Here is a 20501-nt window from a genome sequence, read left to right as displayed (position 1 = left end):
TCTTTACCTGCAATCCTCGCTTTGCATTCTTATCAGCTTGGTGATGCGGCTTAACTAGTGGACTCCCACCATTTGGAAATTCCTACACTAGAGGTGGGAAGCAACCAAACACACCCCTCTGTTTCAGCAGAACAGCATGTATCAAATAAGTCTGACACAATCGAGTATCTCGGTGACAAAGAGGCACACCCAATGGCATTACCTTTCCTTTCCCAGCCCCTTCTCGCGTAAGCAAAGAGATTTCTCTTTCTCAGTCGCCGACGACGGAAAAGAAAGAGCACCGCTATTTCTACACAGCCATTATGCGCTGCTACTGCACACCACGCCAAGGAACCACTACCGCTTCTTCACGCAAGTTTTGCAGCCCCGCTGTAGTCTCCAAGCCCTGACAAGAGAACCACTACAATGAAAGCTCCCACGCTTCATAGCAGAGCCGTGCAACGCTCCACCTCGTTCCCCTTCGCTTTCCTATGACGTCAACAGCTCTGAGACTGCGCAGAGCGACCTCTTTGCGCCCCTGAGGAGGGCTGTGGGCGTGGCTTTGTGTAGGCGAGGGTAGGAGGACTGAGGAGAAGACCCCGCCGTCCGTGCGCGCGCGCCTTAACAGAGGGTGCGCGCGCCTGCTCTGGGCGGTTGCGTGACTGATTAGAAAGGTGTCGCGGCAGCGCGCACGCGCACGCCCTCCATTAAACAGCTTAACGTTGCCGTTGATGTCGTGTGGTCGGAGCCGCGCCTTCCTCTCTTTCTCCCTCCTCTCCGCGCGCTCTCGTTCGGGCCCCTTCGTGTGAGAGTGTGCACAAGCGGGGGAGGGGAGCGAATGAGGCGGCTCTGTCTTCCGCCGGTTCATCTCCTTATCCATCCCCTCCATGGTCCCTGCTCCACCCCGCTAGCTGGGTCACAGTTGCCTGTTGGGATTAACCTCTGGGGCCGTCGGGGTGGGGGGGGAAGGGTCGCGACGGGGGTGGGGTGGGGAAATGTGAGCACTTGGCGACGGCGGTAACAGCGGGGACCGGAGAGAGTAAGACACGCGGGGAGGTTGAGGCCCACAGGAGGAAGGAGCGAGGAGCAGCAGCAGCTGGAGGAATCCCCGGCGTGGCCCCTGGAACCTTCGGAGGCAGATTGGGTCTGTTCGGCGTGAAGCGACTGGGATTTAACGTGGTGGTGACTGGCGGTGGCGGCGGCGCGTTGTGCGGGGAGCGCGGAGGGGATCGTGCCCGCGCCCCCTCCCGCCTTGGCCGCCTGTGTGGCTAATTCTCCCCTATCTGGACCATGGCCGACGACGACGTGCTGTTCGAGGATGTGTATGAGCTCTGCGAGGTGATCGGCAAGTAAGTTGGGGGGAGGCAAATGGACCGGTGGGGGGGAGTGGGTGGAAGAGGGAGGCGGCCGCGGCCAAAGCGGCGGCAGCCGCAGCAACAGCAATCGGCTGCAAAGCCTCCTCCCCAACGGGAGGGAGGAAGAGGTGGGGGAAGAGATGCTCGGCTCCGTTCCTACCTGAGCTGAGCCGCTGCTCTGACCGCCGTGTCTGTCTGAGGCAGGGTAAGGGGAAAGGGGGACCGGCTCCATGGCGTTCGGACTGAGTGACATGACAAGTGAATTAATCGTGGCGCCCACGCGCTTTTTCACGGTGGGAGAAGTGACCTGATGCTTTCCCCCTCCTTTTCACATGATCAAACATTGCTTACCGGGGTGATTGCTCCTGCGCCTAAACCGGTTTTCTCTTGAGCCAGTGCTGGCACAAGATCTGTATGACCGCTTGTCTGCCAAGAAGGTAGACAAGGAAAGGACAAGGGAGGTGTTTTTCCTTCGCATCTCTCTGCTCTGTGGTGTCTCAGTATGTTTGTGTGCCAGGTGCCTTCCTGTGCTGTGCTGCATAATAACCAGCTCGTTAGAGACTGTGTAAGTGACACTCAGGTAATGCACAGTTTCTCTGTAATATTTCCCCACCCACTTAGAAGATGAAGAATGTAGGAGATTTTGTCCTTCTAATGTTCCTTATGCAACTCTTTTAAAATTGATGTTTGAGGCTTGCATAAATCTGAAGTTGTAACGGTTACTGAACTATCACTGCTGCCTATTTAGATTGTCCAGTTTAGTAGGTTGTTTGAAAATGGCAGCTCAAGTTCTTTCCCTTTATGACTTGTGTAATTCTGTACTTGGGCGGCAAGTGGGAATTAAAATTTATTATGATGTTTTTAAAAAGAACTTATTTTTTTCTATGTAACTGTTCAGTATTGATATTGGTTTTGTGAGCTTTCTAGTGTGTTTCAAATGGATCTTGATGATAAAACAAAAGTGAAACAAAGATGCACCATTTTAGAAAAATAGATAACTTTTAATACTGGAGTCAGCTGAAGATGCTTTAAAAGTTGGGTGAATTTGTGGCTGTTATCTTTCTAAGTATAGTTAGATGCTGGGGACAAATCTTAATTCTCTATTTTATTCTTGGTGCAATACTTGTCTGTTAGGTTCAGAATCAATGTTTTTATTTACTGAAAGACTTTGTGCAAAATAAATACTCTAAAGCATGTTTTTAATTACTTTGATTTCCAGTTATACCCATATGAGACCAAAGTTGGTGTCTACTTTGTTGAAATACTTGGGCACATTTGATCTTTTTACATCTTTTGCCAGACTCTTAGCTTTTCATACTGTGCATATACTTTTCATACATGCATATACTGAGTGTGTTACAAGTGTTTCTTGCTGCTAATTACTAATTTATTTCTACTTACAAGAGGAAAAGCCTGTATGTGTATTCCATCAGAACCTTAGGAACAGCAGTCTAGAGGGTTTTTTCTTTGCATGATATGTATATTCTGTGCTAGCATGCCATGTAATAGTTTTCCCCTCCTTTTGGCACTCTGTATTCAGCCAGTAATATATATATTCCCCAAGATTTCCCTTTGGTTTCAGGGATATTGCCTTCAAATCACACTACTGTGTACATAGGAGAATACAATATTCTTCTACATGGCCCAAAGATTGACTTGTGGGATGCACTTCTGCAATGACAAGATTAACTTAGGGTGACCTGGTTGACAGGGCCTTTCAGCAATATTCCTACTACTCTGGAGTTCCCTTCTTTAACAATTTGATTTGGTTTCCTCTTTCAATTTAAATATATGTTATATACTTCTTAATTTTGTAAGCTGTTCTTGGTTTTTCTTGCTGGTTCTGATGCTGCTTTATGGATTGTTTTATTTGCAGTGGTAACTTCAAATAATCAATAAATCAATTGCACTGAAAAGTAGTATGGCTGAGATCATTAGTGATGAGTGAAAATATCCCAGATTCAACTGTGAATTATTTGGGTAGTTTTGAACAAGTCAGTCTCTCTAAGATGTAGCAATAGAGATTTTCTCTTATATGGAGATTTTGGCCTCCCTTCCAAGGTAGCTCTCAATATCACTGAGACAATAAAAATACATTGAACACTTAGGAAAACAGTGTGATACACTCCTAACAATTACTTTTTTCATGTGTGGAATGCAGATATGTGAGTATTACATGTAGATTATGATGAATCACTGTTCTGTTTTTCTATTAATTTGTAAAAGTTATTTGAAGGGAGAGTATTCTCAGTTGTACAACTTTAAGAGAAAACCATAGCTCAGTGGTACAGCACATGCTTTGCATGTAGAAAACTCCAGGTTCATCCCGTGGTATCTTAGCTTGAGCAGATGATAGGAAGTTATCTGTCCGACACCCTAAAGAGATGCTGCTGATTAGAATAGACAGTACTGGGCAAAATGGACAAATAGTCTGACCTATCTTATAAGGTAGTTGCCCATGTTCCTAACTCCAACATAATGTTCACTTGATGATGATGATGATGATGAACAGTAAATAGCTACAAAGCTAATTTCCTGTTTTTTATAGCTTGTCGGTTTATAACACATTAAAATTCTTAACTACTTCAAAAGGTGTGCATTAGAGAATTTATCTAGAATGTTTCTTACAACAGCTGTAAGCAGTGTTATAGCCATAGTGAAGAGGATGCATGAAGTGAAGTGGTGTCTAGGTTCTTCTGGGATAGTCCAGACCTCTTTCTCAATCTTCTCTGGGTGGAAGAAAACTTCTTTATTGGCTTTCCCCTTTCAGAGATATAAGAGAAGGATACAGGCTTTAATCTATTTCATATGATTGCTTAATAAATAAACCTGCTCTGCCTACTTGTGTTTTATTCAGTGATGATGTGAACAAGCTGCTTGGAGGGCTGGGACCAACCACCTGTTCTTTAGATTCTTGCCTGTTGTGGCTTGTGAAATCTGCCAAGGCTGGATTTGACTGTGAAGGGATGCCTCGCTAAAGGATGAAATTGTCCTAATGTTTTAATAATGAAGCCACTTCTGAAAAAAACCAGATTTAGATTTCTGTGGCATTGGAAAATTGTTGGCCAACTCCAATATACTATTCTTAAGCAAGATCCTATAGAGCCATGGTATGTCATGAACTCTTGAAGGGATGCTAATTATTTTGATCCATTCTGATCTGTCTTCTGACCTAGGTTAGGATAAAAACTGGCCTATACACTTGTTGGATTAGTTATACTGCAGAATGGTCAGAGGACCATGACTGTTAGTTTTCTGTTAGTGGCTTTTGATACTATCAACAGAGGTATTTTCTGGACTGTCTCTAAGCTGAAACTTGGGACCATGTTAGTGCTGATTCTGTCTAGAAGTAAGGGTTCAGAAGGTAGTGCTGGGAGACTTCTGTTACTGCCCATACTTTGTGCAAACTGGCACAGCACTTTTCCTTGCTATCTTCTTATACCCTCCATTTGTTACGTTTAAAGGAACTAGTGGATGCTGGCATTAATATGGGACTTATAGGAATATTGCTGAAAGGCTAAATGGTTTTGAGACAGACCCTTTCTAGTTTTTAGGAACAAATTTGTTTAAATCATAATAACATTCTAAATATACTGCATGAAAACTGCTATTATTAATGGATGGCTTGAGATTGTAGCTCTCAATTACTTTCGAATACTTTTTAACTCTAATGAAGTTATTTTCAAGTCGGTATAAGGATACTGCATACGGATGTAACTGTCAGATGATCACTGATTAAATGTTTTGGAGTTCATTTGTTTTTCTCACATGAACAGATAAAGATATGCCTTAAAACCATGGTGGGAAGATGTTCCAGTTCTTCACATAGTCAGACATCCTAACTAGCTACTGTTGTTGCCCTAAGTTGATTTAATAGAGGTTAGAAAGATTATTACAACAATCTATTCTTGATAATAGCAAAATCTATATTTTAAAATGTAGTGACCACAGTATTTTAAGGTTTGGTGGCCATTTGCTTTCCTCCCTGATTAAAATTATGGTCCATCATAATTGCTTCTGAATATGTGTTTATATATCTTCTTAAAACATTTCTCAGCATATACAAATATGCAGTTAAAGAGTTTGACTTGATAAACTGATTTAGTTTGTGAATAGTTTTGTTTCTAACTTTAAAACGTTTCATACAATGTGAAGTGTAAATGTCTTGCTCAAACAGAAATACCTCCTGATGTTTACTATGGAAAGAACATTATTTTCAGCAAACCTGTTTTATGGGCTAGAACAATAAGTGCTTTCATCAGACTGGTAGTCATATATTTTATCAGTCAGTGTAACTTCTGAAGACAGATTATTACATTTTCCTTGCAGTTTAGCATTTCAGCTGGATGTTAATAGTACAACTTCAGTGGGGGAGAGGTTGTATTTGTTAATATATAGCTAAACTCAAACTCTGTATAATGACCTGGTTGCTGTTGCGATATTAAGTTGCAGTTGAGATATTAAGGCTTGTGCAAGTTTTATTTCATTTATTTTGCTTGTTCAAATTGAAAGCCATGTTTATTCAGAGGATAAGTTGAAAAGCATATATGTAGCTTTTATGTGCAAAACCACCTTGTAAGGATCCACCAATGAAATACGACAGCATCTCAGTTTTGGAATCCCTGTGTTTGATCTGTTTTCTAAAACTGGAAATGAAAGCCTGTTTGCTGTGTGCATCATCTCCCCTTGTTAACAATCTGTCCAGAAGGATTGTACAACTGCTGGTTTGCAATCTTGCATAGCTAGACTTTCAGGCTGGAACAAAAATTAAGCCAGTAAGTCCTGTTTGATTACATCGAGTAAAGTTTGGACGAAGTGAAACTAGCACTTTACACTTTGTTTAACTTAGGGGTGTATATTTAAATGCTTTTTTACCATTTTCAACATTTTTGATTAAAAAATATGATAGGACACAAAGACTATATAACTGCACAAATTGGAATTGTTCAGTTTTTGATATATTTTTATATAATGAAATATTGTGTTTGTTTTTTGTGTGTATTTATTGTATATTCAGTTGTATATACCATCTAGTTTATGTTCATAAACACAGTAGTGAGCTGATGAGAGCTAACAGGATTGTAGCTACATTGAGGCCACTGAGAGGCAAGGTTGCAACAAGCTGGGGTAGAAATATGAAAGTACTTTACCAGCCCTGCTTCCAAAGAAGAAAGGACAGGCTTCGGACTTGTGAGATCTATTTTGTTTTATACTGTAATCCCAAGGTCTGCTAAGTAGAACCAGATGTGAAATGGAAGCTCAGGAAACAGTTCAGTTACTTACTGAACACCATGGACTATACTACGATAAGCTGCCTGTAGAAATAAAAATATGCATCTGCATTGCTACAGATTAGGAAATTTATCAGTCTAATATAAGCTTAACAATGTTGTTGCTAACTAATTGGGAGTTGGAGACCTAAGGCTTGTGTTATACCCAGTGTTGTGTAGTGGTTAAGAGTATGTGACAGGGACTCAGGAGATCCAGATTCTAGTCCTCACTCAGCCATGGAGCCAACTGGGTGCCTTTGGATGAATCACAGACTCTCAGCCCAGTCTACTTCACAGGGTTGTTGTGAGGATAAGAATGAGAAGAGGAGGAGAATTATTTGGCATTGTAAGGGGGGAAAAGGCAGAATATAAATAGAATAAGTAAATAAATAAAATACCTGGGAATCCCTCCCTCAAATCAGCCTATTGAAGACAGATTTGGGGAAAACCTTAGGGAAGGGAAATAGATAAAGTCATTTTGGATTGGCTAGAATACCAAATGGGAGCGCTCCATTCTGCAACATTGTGTTCCAGATTACACATATGCTGCTTATTTCCATGAAGGTTTTTGTAAAGCTATAAACTAATACAAAATTCTGGTTTCAGTTTGGTGTATACAGTAGCTTTCCATGTTCATTTATTTAAAGGACTACATTGCTGTCTCTATCTTTGTGTTAAAATGCCAACAGCCATGGCACATCTGTATTTTTAAAAGTACAAATACAGCTGTTGAGCATAGTCATTGCTTTGTTCACATAGGGAAGCTGAGGGTTCAGGAATCCTTGGAGAGCCAGTTGAAGGCAATCCATGATCCCTGTCAGTAGGTCACTACAGGTCACTAACTGCACCATCCTGTTAGTGATGAACAAATCGATCCGTTTGGCTTTGTCCTACATTTATTTCTTTAAAAAAACTTTAACTCTTTTTGCCATATGCCTGTTAAAGATAAAGACCCTCTCAGAAAAAGAGGTGACAATCCAGTTAAGCCCAACACAGTTGAATGCAGATGGATTCAAAACTTAGATATTTAATAACTAAGTGCTCAACACGCTGGATCTGAAAGGACAATTCTGTTGTTTCGGGTTTCTCACACATTCAAAAATATTTTAAATCTCAAGTTCTTTGCATCCAAAATGTGAAGAAATATGAGTTTTTGTAGTTATTTTAAAAAACCAAGAATTCTCACTCATCCTTACATATAGTACTGGTTCTATAAATGAGTTGTTCTTCATTCTCTTGTTTTAGCTGTTGCCTAATGTGTATTATTATTATTATTATTATTATTATTATTATTATTTACAGATATTTATATCCCATCCTATTACCAAGCACTCAGGATGGCTTACAAAATATAAAAGTAGAATGTAAAATATAAAAATACAATATATTTTTATTTATTTATTAAAACATTTCTATGCCGCCCCTTGCCAAGGCCTCGGGGCGGCTTACAACATCAAATACAAAATACATTAAAACAATAATTAATAAAACATCAATTATTAAAACGGTATAAAACACATCATGAATTTAAGAAAAAGGAGGAAAAAATAGAAAGTGCAACTGTGAGGGAAAATCCTAAAACATCTAAAACCATTGGTAATTTAAATAATGGTCAAATAAAAAGGTCTTTACCTGGCGCCGGAAAGAGTATAATGTCGGCGCCAGGTGGACCTCTCTGGAGAGCAGATTCCCAGATTTATAGTGTACATTGTAGATAAAACTATAATTGGGGTCAATTTTGACAGTAGCCATTTTCTATACTACCTTTGCTTGAGGTCTTGAGTTGCTTTATACTGGAGAGGAATGTACTTTTTTAGTTTTGGATGAGTCTTTCTAATGAAAGAATCCACCTTATGAAATAATACATTGGGGTCAATTGATAATAATGTTCTGCCCCCCTTCCACCCCTCTTCTTTTTCAGGTTGTGCATCTGGTATCACAATTTGTTTTTTATGGGCATTTTTCCAGGGAAACCTAATTTTATGTTTCCAAGTTGTAACTCCTCTAGCACATATTATAATTAAACTTTGCTTTATAAAAATGTTTTTTTCCTCCCTTAAGCAATTTCTATGCTCATGTCTAGCAGTTCTCCTATAACAGTCACACCGATTGATGATACACTAGTATAAACATGAAGCCTATTTTGTATTGAGTCTAACAAGAGAGTACATGTTCCTTTCTTTAGTTACTGCTTAGTAAAATACCTGTTTGTGTACTTGTTGCACAAGTAACAAATGTATATATGATGCACTGCAAATGCATGCATGTATAAAACACTCCACATTACCTCAGTAATTCTAACACAGTTCTGTGAATTCAGTCATTATTATCCCCATTCTGCAGATAGAGGTGGTTTCATTCATTGCATAGTATGGAGGCTGACCTACAGACTGAGAACATGAATTGACTACAGGAACTTGTAACTGTAGTGCAATTTGAACTGGGGACTCTCAGTCTTGATCATTATTCCACACAAATCCAGTGGTTAATTTTACATTGAGGAGTTCAATGGCTTCTCTAGATGAGTTGTGAACTGAAGTGAGCTTCATAGAACACTTCAAGACCAATTAAAAGAAAATATTATTAATTACAGTGGTATGCTTAATTTTATCAGGTTTGTGGGCAGGTAGAATAAGTACAGAAAAAGGGATTGATCAGTTCAGGTCTCTCATGTGCTTTATATTTTGTATGGATGGAACTTGGAGCTATTCATTCACTTTGGAATGCATTAATAGACTTCATTTACACAGAAGAAGAACACATTTGTGTAATTTCTTCCAGAGGTTTAGTTGAGTTAAAATCCAAAAAACAACATTTTTGGTGGACTGAAATCTTAAAGGCTAACTTTTTATGCCATTAGCAGATGTAAATAAGATCTATTCAAAGGAGTAAATCGGCATCCTCCAACCTGATACCCTTCAGATATTTTGAGCTATAACTTCCAGTATTCCTGACTATTGGACATGCTGGATGGAGCTTTGAAGTCCAAAATATTTAGAGGGCACCAGTGGAAGGGGCTGGAATAAAATATTTGATCTGAATAGTGTGGAAAATAGGCAATGAATACTTAAAGGCAAACGATCACCTTCTGTAATAAGGTAGCCACTCCTGGTTGTTGTGGTTGTTGTTGTTATTGTTATTATTATAACATTTCTATGCCGCCCCTTGGTTCCCATTGAGCAGAGGTCCAATAGTCAAACCTACATGGTGCCATTAAAGCATTTGGTTTTGCATAATCTAGGAATGGGAGTGACTGCAGAAGTGTGTTAATATACTGTGGGAAATGAAGAACTGGGAGGCAATATGCATATTGGTGCCTATTGGTCATCATGGCTAAATGGAACCTTCATGTTTGAGGCAATATCCCACTGAATGCCAGCAGCTTTGGGTCAACAGAGGAGAAAGATTTGCCTTCCAGAGCCAGTGTGGTATAATGGATATGACGCAAGAAATGGAGATACAGTTCCATTCCTTCTCAGCCATGAAGCTCATTAGATGGCCATGGACAGTCACCTTGAGATTTTTAGGCTAAAATTGGGGGGAGGGGGGTTGCACCACGGGTTGGATGAGTGGAGTCTGTTCACAGAAGGCATTCTGCTTCTGCCTGATAATGGATGTGGGTGGAAAATGATTTTCCTTCTCAATTTTCCAGCCTGCTTCCTGCATGTATTCTAGTGTTGTTTGTGTGGTAACTGTATCATATTCTTGTATTTGTGACTGGAAGTATACCTGGTCCCCTCTCAGCTCCATTTACTAACCCATTTTTGAGAGCTGACGTTGTTGGCCTTCCCACTTTCTTCAGTATTCTGGAGTTATACAAATGGGATCTTATTTTTTAATTTTTTTTCCTGGTCCTTGACAAGTGCAGTTTTGCCAGTCCATTATGTGTAGTCTTGCCTTGTCAGTTTCCTTGTATGTTACAACTGTCAAGGGAAGTGCTAAAGTGGAGTAGTTAATTTACTATGAAATCAACAAGGTGAGACTGCATGCAAGCTGATCTATGCACATTTGTGAAGGACAGGGGGCTGAGAGAATTAATACCATGGTATGAACCCATGCGTGCAATACAGAAGCACTGAAAAAATGAGCAAACTAATCATTCAAAAAAGGAGACCCAAAGGGAGAGAGGGCAGTAATTCTCACTTAACAATGTCATCTTCTCACTGTTAAGCCTTGAACTGACAATTTAAGGACATCCTGAAGTCCCAACAAAATTGAAAAATGAGAGATACTAACTCCTTTCATGTCCCCATTGTGGCTTTTTTTCAGAGTAATTACTGCTGGGATTACTGTGCTTCAGCAAAATTGTACAAATCTCTCCAACAATCTTTTTTTTTTTTAAATTAAAGATTTAGAAAAATGGTGGTGGAGCCAATAACTCACATTTGTGAACTTTATTGGGACTTGGATAAATATTGATAGAAAGGAAAGGATATTAGCAAGTATTTCCAGTATTAAGCCTTAAACATAAGCATTTCCAGGCAGGTGACTGGCAGACCATAATGGGAGTGCAATCTACAATTGGGGACTAGCTCAAATAGACTCTCTTGTCGCCGTCCTTGTCATTTTCCTTGCAGGGGGCCTAAGATGTTGTATGAAGTATTGGGTTGGTTCATACTAGAAAAAGTAGTCCATCAGCTATTGTGGTACTGAGTTGCGTAAGGCTTTGTAAGATGGAACAAGAGATGTGAAGGCTCAGGAGTCTTCTGGGAAAGAAAACCCTATTTTTTTCTTTTTCCTGAAAAATGGAAGAGTTTTGAATTATAATTTAACAGAATTTAAGGCAAGATGCTTCTATATTGTTACCCAGTCTTTCCTGAAAATATTTCGAAGAACTATGTATTAGTAAGAATTTTAAAGAAAGACTAGGGATGTCAAATGTCTGGAAAGCTATGGAGATTTTTTTTAAATCTCTCAGGAAGATTCTAAGCATAGTTATTTCTTCCTTTCCTTCTTAAAATTATTTATCTAATGTATCTTTTACTGATAAACTTTTATGAATGCTCCAAGTCATGCTCACCTTCCCAGCACATGAAAAGAGTTACCATATGGTAATGTGGAAGAAAATCTGCAATCCTGACAGTTTTGCTTTTGTTGTACGGAGTTGGCTTGTTCTGGTTAGTATTGTAGCAGTCAAACTAAAACTCACTTGTGAAAAAAGCGTTGTAAAATAACATGTGGCTCTCAGCAGATATAGAGAAACAGCATGTAGATTATTTCATCAATGTTTCTTTTAAAGCACCAATAACTTGAGATTATAGAATTCACTGCCACAGTTTTTAAATAAACTTTGTAAACCTTACCCCTAAGGAACACTGCTTCAGCTATAAGTTGCCCTTTAACTGCTGCAACTAGAATATAGCTTCTGTACATAAAAGAATCTGGTTCTTATGGCGTAGGGATGGGATTGATGTTACCACTGTAGACATCTTTTAAAAATGAACAAAAAATAAGATGTCACTCTTCAAAGTAATTTCTATTAATTAACATTTTAATTACTTTTCTAAGGGTTTTTACACTAGACGTAGTTGCTTACCATTTCTAAGCTTAGTCTTTCCCAGCTGAATCTCAGTTGTTTTTCTTTTAGGTTAGATTTCCCTAAGTTCCACCCTCCAAACAAGAACAGTTTAAGAATTGCCCTATAAACTCCCTTATAAACAAGAACAGGTGCTCTATACTCATCTTCCTCTGCCTTCAGTTCTTCCTGTCTCTTTTGAATTCTGGGATGATTCACATGTTTCAAGAACTATTTGCACGAAGGGCTTTCTGGTCAGTCATAAAATGATCTATAATTTACTTTGCTCATTCAAATTTTATATTTTGTGTAATATATTTAAAAGTGTGATTTATTTAGACAATAGAAACAAATTATGTTTAGGGTTCATTGAACCTACAGCAGAAACTATCTCCAACAACCCTCCTTTTGAGTGAGCCTGGGCCCCACCCCTCTGGGAAGGCCTCTCTGGAGGCTGGCCAGCCTCTCAGCTGTATGCTGCCCCTCTAGTTGGCTAGCCCTTCTCTCTTAGTGCTGCATCATGGGGTCAGGATCATGGTAGGCTCATCTCGCTCCTGGGGCTCCTGTTCCATTCCTCCTCGCAGCAGTTGCAGACTGTGGCTATTTTCAGGGTCCACCTGAACACCTGGCGAGGAGAGCCTTGAGATAAACTCTCCTACCTCTTCCATCTTGCTGTCTGAAGGCGCCATTTCCCAGGACTGCTCCTCCTTCCCCTCTGAAGAGTCCAAGTCTCCCTGGCCTTGGAACACATGCCAAGAGCAACTGCCTGATTCATTCCCAACATAATCCTCTGTCCCATACCACCTACTCTGGGGCAAAGGCTATTTCCTTCCTGGCTTCTGAAGGAAATGAGAATAGAAGTGCCTAATCAAGCAGGGGCATGGAGATTTTCAGTGAGTCCCCAGGAATGTTCCTCATGGCCATATCCCTTCCAGTCTACCAAATCGTGCAGTTGGCTGTTATGGAAATAAGAGTTCAAACTGTCCTCCATTTCAAACTCCTCTTCCCCCTCTGAAGAGCCTGAGTCTCCTTGAGTTTGGAATGCACGCCGTGTACAACTATCTCTTTCATTTCCAACAGCCTGCCTGAGCAGCCTCCCAGAGACAATGCTGACAGATTTTATGAATTTGCTCCTGCAGCAAATTTTGAAATGACAATAAGGTTTGACCATGCTTATCAAATTACTGGTCCTCCTTGAAGATTGACAGCAAGACCTGTTATCAAGTTTGTGTTTAGATCAGCTAAAGAATACTTCTTCCAGGCAGCTAGACTGAAAGGGGAGCTCTGTTGGGCTCCAGACAGTGATAAAATCATGCTTTATGAAGATTTGTAAAAGCTGAAGAGTGGTCCAAGAGTGCTTATCTATCACACCAAACTTCTAGTCATGTTTGTTGTTGAATTCTCAGATGAATATGTTTCAGTCCCCAGAATCTTTTCTTATGGGGGTTTGAGCTACTGCAATATTTTTATCTTGCTTTCCCTTTGTTCTCTTTTTCTCTTCCTATGTGGTTTAGGTTTTGCAGCACACATAACATAGAATAACAATAACAATATAACTTGAAGAGCAGAAAGACTTTTCTATATTCCTAAACCATCTTTGCCCAACCTGGTGCCCTCCAGGCATAGTATTGCAGACCTTGAGTCATCTCACTTGCAGCTGATAGGAGCAGGTCCGAACTGCTTGGAAGGCACCAGGTTAGGGAGGAATGAATGTCCTGAAGTAACTAAGTGACTTTATATCTGTAAGGAGCATTAAGAAAAATATTATTGCTGATTTTACTAATTACCTCCCTCCACCTTACTTTTACCCCAGGGAAAAAAAAAAAAAAACCCAAGTTCTTTCTCTGGCTTCAAAATTTCCCAGAATTTAACATCTAATTAGAACTAAGTCTCTCAAATGTACTGGTAGCTGGTGCAAGCACCAGAATTAGTGCTTAGATTTTTAGTCCCCTGCTATCAATCTGGGCTGCTACATTTTGTGCAAGTTACAACTGCCGTGGAGATCATTGCAGTAATCTAACATAGTCTGTATCAGAGTATGGAAGCCAGTATCTGTGTCCAGAAAGGAGCACAGCTGGGCTACCAAAATTGGTAAAAAGCACTGCATGCCACTGAAGCCACATTAAGCAGGAGGGAAACTCCATCCAGAACAGGGTGAGCACCATCTTGTCAGAAGAACCTGATGACAGTTTTTTCTTGTGTTTTTGGTTTGACAGTGTACCCTACAGATATGAAAAATCATACATTCCCTGTTTTCAGATTCATAATGTAAAGGACATGATGAAAGGGGATTGGCAGAAAGCTAAACTTACAGTTCTTATTTTCAGAATTGCCTTAGGTATTTTATGGCATGGTAGTGTGAGTACAAACTCCTTGCAATTGTTTCATTTCAGGCAGATATATGGAGTTAGATTAGACTCCCCTGTGCCCTGATGTTCTTCTCGATAGGCAGGGGGTACAGCTCCCCCAGTGACGCTTGCTTCTCTAGCAGGTGGATGAGACGAGTCTCTTGTCTCAGGGCCTGGATTAGGGTTAGGCCTAGGTGTATGTTCTTCCTGGCAGGAAAGGGTGAAAATCCTTGTAGTTTTTCCTTGTCCTGCTGATGCCCAGGGCAAGGTTGGGTCCCCTCTGCCATGATGCTCTTCTGGGAAGTAGCGGGGTTCAGTCTCCCATTGGCCCTTGGTTCTTTAGATAATAAGTCCAGAAGCTACAGTCCCAGGGAACTTTCAGTTGTTTGTTAAATTTCAAGGTATCTTTAGGACTGAGCCACAAGACACAGATTTCAGAAATACTGGCTTATTCCATCAGGCTGCCTTTTAGAATATTAACTCTTTCAAACCTTTTCTAAAACAGAATGCTCATCCATTGGTACCCTCTAGACTCCAGAAATGTGTCTTGTCTAAACACAAATCATGGTATTTTAAAAACTTGTACTGGTCTTATCGTTCCAGCATTTAGCTAGAGCCAAGTAAATTTTTAATATACTGGTTAGCAGTGACACAGCTTCTTGGAAGCACCTTATCTTATCCAGCCAAATCTTGTAATTGTCTTCTGGCCTCTAAACTATTCTAGAATAAGTGTTTTATTGCTGTGATTTGCTACCTGGTGATTTTATTTTTAAATTTTGACCCAGTGTTCCCAGTGGACTTAATACTCTTCTGGTAAGTTGTGTTGACGGTGAACCAGAAGAGTATTGCTGATTTGAGACTTGATTAATGTGCCAGTGTTCTATGTGACATAGCCCTATTTATCCTGTATGTTGATTATGGTTATACCTCTAGTTGCCTGACAGCTGCCTTCAATAAACTCATTAACCTGGGGCATGAATGTTTTAATGTTGGTGGGAAAAAATTGCTCTTTTGGCTAATTAGTCAATCGCCTAAAAATGAATTGGTTATTAACATATGAAGTGATTAAACAAGGTAGTCCTTCTTTGGATAGCCAGTGACCATAGTCAAATTATTAGTAATGATGGCTGGTGGTAATTAGTAGCCTTTACTGAGAATCTCTTTCACTGAAAATTAAAATATTTTTATTGTTTTCTTAAATATATTAATATAAAATATTGAATAACTGGGGGCTGTGTTGCAGGGGAGGAGAGGGAGGAAGGGGAGGAAGTCATGTGCACTTGGGCAGATAGAGTTGGAAGAGTGTTAAGGAGGGAAAGAGGGAGGAAGGCTTCTGATTGGACAGCAGCTGAGAGCGTGGGGAGGGGCAGAGTGTCTGCAGGGGCATGGTCTTTGCCAGAGGCAGGATCTGAAAATAATTGTACTCCCACATGTGATGATGTACATGTGGAGGGTTTACATGGAAAGACAGAGAGGAACTATGTGTACAGCATGCACATATACATAAATGTATTTCTAAAATCTTTTGTATAAACTATTTGCATTTATAAAAGGGTAGACATAAATACAAGTGTATGCTTATATATTATAAATGTATCGATGTATGTGGGATTGAAACTCGGGGTTGGGTTTGGGGTTTGGGCAGTTTGAGCTCTAGTTCTCACTCAGTCATGAAGCCAACTGGGTGACTTTGCACCAGTCACAGACTCTAAGCCCAACCTAGCTCACAGGGTTGCTGTTGAGAGGATAAGACCGACAGCAGCAGCAGGAGAATGATGTAAGCTGTTTTGAGTTCTTCATAAGAAAACAGGTGGGATATAAATCTAATAAATAATTTTGGAAGCATCACTGAAAAGGTGCACAACAGTAGAAAACCTTTATTTTTATACTTGTATTTTTACAGTTGCTGCCAATTGTTCCAGCAGTAGAGGAATGTACTGTCATGTGTGTGAAAAATAAGTTTTAAGTCATTTAATTTATAGATAAAATAATGCATAGATGCTGAAGTGTGGTCTTCCTTCTGCATGTTGTAGTCTAATTGTACGGTTACATAACCTGCTGTTGGACATAGAGTGATCATGCCTCTATCGAACTAACTACCTGGAATATAATAATACATCTCATCTGTAAATACAGTTGCTTCAAGTTCATGGGTTTTAAAATAGGTTGGTTGGTACCATAATGAGAAATTATACTGCATACTATTTTTCCTGTAGTTTTTGACCCAATAAAATTATTAGCAATGATGGCTGTCAATAAGCTGTTGGCTTTCAACAAAAGACATGTTAATTGTGTAGAGTTTTTTTTTTTAAAAAGCTGAAAATACACAAACGTGACAACTTTATAAATACAACATACTCTGTGAAAAATAATGAGAGAGCTGAAAGAGAACTTGATTTCATTTAAATACTCATGTATGCCAGTATATTGTTACCATTCCTGCATTCACAAATCCACAAAACTAGCATAATAGAAATACAAATATTTCTTAAATGTTCTAACTAATCATAAAAGGTATTGCCATTATCTTGAAGGACAGATTCAAGGTTAGCTTCATTATCACAATGTTGTACTGCTCATTTTGCTGTGCACATAAGCCATTCCTCAAACATGTGAGTCCTGAACAATGCTTACCTCTGCATAGTGACAGTTTTCCAGTCAACCACTATATGGTAAATACCCTCTGCCCTATCTGTAGCCCTCTGGACTAGGATGGAAAAGAATGGAGTCAGGGACAGGCAGCTTTTCCAAATAAAGCTTAGGTAATTTGCATGTCAAATAAACTGTTGACAAGGTGACAGATGAAGTGATTCCATGGAGGGTACTGCAGTGTAATTCATATCTGTTGGGTTATTGTAGCTATGCAGGTGTCGTGTAAAAACATCAAGGCATTTTAAGAGTTGTGATGGTACATTGTTTCTTTTAGTTCTGAAAATGACAACTGAAATTCTGGGCAAGTTTGCCCAAGTTTTAGTGCCGCAAAATTACTTTCAGCCATATAGCCAATGTAGTATTTTACCAGGAAGAAGACTCATTTTCTCATGCTGAGTGGTGACTGCAAGTGTTTGCTCCCTTCCCTTTCTGGGAATGTTTCAGAACTGATTAGTGCATTAGGCAGTGACCATCTATACAATTTTCAATCTCTTGCTGGTGGTGGGCAATATTTTAGTTTAGTTTTTCTTGGGCTCTGTTGCAAAACTGCTTCTTCAGCACAGTCTCTTTTGCATTCCTATCCCAGCATTTTTCTCTACCTTTGAGACCTCAGCCCCTTCTGAAAATATATTTCTTGACTCCTGCCATCATTCCAATGTAAAGATTTTTTTTAAGAGCAGAAACCTTTACTTACTAAATTAGCTATTTGAATGGGAAAAATCAGAGGACAATTTTAAATATTCCCTTTGGCTTCTTCCATTGTATTGTAGCCCTTCTCCATTCCAAAGTCCCATTTGTATGCCAGAAAAAAAAAGTCTAATGAAGATCACAAATAGACTAGGTTCATTCTGAAAGGGAGTTGCTACAGGGAAGAAATTAAACTCTCAGGTGGACATCTTTGTTTGGTGGCAGCAATAGTGTGATTGTATTTCCTAGCCTTTGTAACCATGATTTTGAAACAGGCTGTGTTGGGTCTTGCGAGGGAAATATGGGCAAGATTTAATTGCCAGAAAGACAATAACAAGAGATTAAGACCTATGGGATACCAGGCCATATTCAGTTAGAAGTGAGTGCTAATATAAACTATGTTGTTCTACTTCAATGAACCTCCACTGCAGTACCAGTAGTATTAGTTGTTATGGTGAGATTTCCAGGAAAACCTGTTGCACCAACCAATGCTGTGGCCTTGCAGTTGTCATGAGCTAGGGTCCTGCCCTTCACATGTTCAAAGCTACAGATCTTTCTTGCAAAATGTTCTTTATTGACCAAAGCATTTTCCAGACACAGAAACACCCAGAACAAGTTTTTGAGCATGCACAGAGAGGTTCGTTGAACCCTGTCTTGTATTCACCTCCAGGAAGTCTCCTTACGAGTTTGTTTGGGAGGGGCCTTCTGAAAATCAGCACACCTCCTCTCTACACATGGCTCTTCTCTGCTGATGCTGCATCATGGGGTCAAGAGCTGTGCCCTCCTCATCTACCTCTCAGAAATTCCTCTGTTCCAAGTCCCCTCCTGCCAACTGTATGTCTTGGTTATTCCTAGAGACTGCCTTCCCACCTGGGGAGTCTGGTCTTGAGATAAGCACCTCAGTTTCTCTCATCTCCATGTCTGGAAATGGCCCAAATTCCACAGCCCCCTCTTGCACCTCTTCTTCCTCCCTGACTTCTCTTCTGGAGACCAGCCAACAGCCCTTGAGAATTTGCACCCAAAGCAGCTGCCTTTCCTACTCCGAACAGCAATAGTGCAATACAAATTATGTCAGTGCTTGTGGTGCGTTATATATGTCCCAATGCTATCTCTTCCGCTGGCCCATCCTGCTGGGAAGGGTAACCTGCCACCTTCTGGTGGAAACAGAAAAGCATTCTGAGTGTGTTTAGGGAGAATTTCACTGTAATTTTTGACTGCTGAGTCCCAACACAATTTGTGGACTCCTGTCTGTTGTGTGTGTGTGTGTGTGTGTGTGTGTGTGTGTGTGTACAGAGAGAGACAGGACTGTTGTGCTGCTTGCACAGTATGGATAAAAAATGACTACATGCTTTCAGCTTGAGAGTCACTTATTTAAGATAAGAATGCAAGATCTGGTAGCTATTTGTTTTATTGATATAATCATAATTCACATGGCAGTTACCTGCCTAACAATAGATATGTTATGTGAGGCAAGAACATGACATGCAATACAATGATGTGAGCAGAATATTTCCAAAAGGACAGAAAAGAAGTGGAATGAAGTCCAAGCTACAAAGGAAGAGGTCAGATAGGTAGCACAAAATTGCAGGGATGGCATCATGAAGACTAAAGCTGAGAATGGTCTGAGGTTAGCTAGGAATACTAAAAGCAACCAAAAAAAGCCTCCTTCAGATTTGTTTATAGTAAAAGTCAAAGGAAAGAAATGGTTCAGCTGCTCCATGTAGGTGGTAAAATGATAAGAAAAGGCAGAAGTACTCAATTTTGACTTAATCTTCTCCCAGAAGAGGATCTATGACTTCCCCGATGAAGGGGAAGTATAAACTGAAGGAACAGCATCCTAGAGTAAAAAAGGATCTGGAAGAAGAACTCTCACATCCTCTTTCTATAATCTTTGAGAAATTATGGAGGATAGAAGTGTCAAATGACTGGAGAGGGGAAAAGTGAAATGAAAGTTGCTCTGAAAGCGCTTGGGAAGAACATAGCACCCAATGTAAATAGGATACTAAGAGAATTATTGCGAGTTGCAGAGACTTGAATTAGTCCAATTCTTAACAAAAATATGCTAACAAATATGGAAGACAGAACAATGGTCCACAATTTGGAAATGTTCCATATATATTCCAGTCCTTAAGAAAGGAGATGTTAAAGAGCACAACCACCATAGGACCATTGCATTAATCTCCCATGCAAGCAAAGTGATGCTGAAGGTTTTGCAACAAAGAATTTTACCCTATAAAATGCTAGAAATGTCTGAAGTTTAAGCTGGATTTTGAAAAGGTAGAGAGGCACTTGAGATCATATTTTAAATCTATGTTGACTGTTGGAGCACACCAAAGAATTTCAGAAAATCAGTCTGTGGTTTATAGACTACAGCAAGGCCTTTGACTCTTTGGCTCATAAGAAACTCTGGATGGTCCTGAAATAAACTGGTATGCCTCAGTGCTTGACTATCCTCATTTGTAACCTGCATTGAAGACAAGAAGCTTTTGTAAGGACAGAATATAGAGTATGGTTTTCTATCTGTAAAGTTGTCAGACAAGGGTGTATTGTATTTGCCCATGTGTTCAGTCTGTATGCAGAACATATCATAAGGAAGACTAGATTTGAATCAGAGGTAGGTGTGAACATTGGCTGAAGACACATCAGTAGTTTAATATATCCAGATAATATATTATTCCTGAACTGCTCTTGATGA

The 20501-nt window shown here is 39.9% G+C and overlaps 1 protein-coding gene across 3 annotated transcripts in view; it reads left to right on the top strand.

Moving 5' to 3' along the window:
- The first annotated feature begins 967 nt into the window (after positions 1-967).
- CASK (calcium/calmodulin dependent serine protein kinase) overlaps positions 968-20501 on the top strand; it is a 150707-nt gene continuing 131173 nt past the window's right edge. For 2 of the 3 annotated variants that reach the window (XM_044442632.1, XM_044442629.1), the window contains exon 1: positions 968-1328. In XM_044442632.1, the coding sequence (XP_044298567.1) occupies positions 1270-1328 (59 nt within the window). In that variant the 5' untranslated portion in view covers positions 968-1269. The remainder of the gene's footprint in view (positions 1329-20501) is intronic. The other variant, XM_044442630.1, reaches the window with a different exon arrangement.

The sequence above is a fragment of the Varanus komodoensis genome, unplaced genomic scaffold (genome assembly GCF_004798865.1).
Source record: "Varanus komodoensis strain SLA01 unplaced genomic scaffold, ASM479886v1 scaffold4, whole genome shotgun sequence".
Lineage (NCBI taxonomy): Eukaryota > Metazoa > Chordata > Lepidosauria > Squamata > Varanidae > Varanus > Varanus komodoensis.
This window is presented reverse-complemented; position numbering and strand designations above follow the sequence as displayed.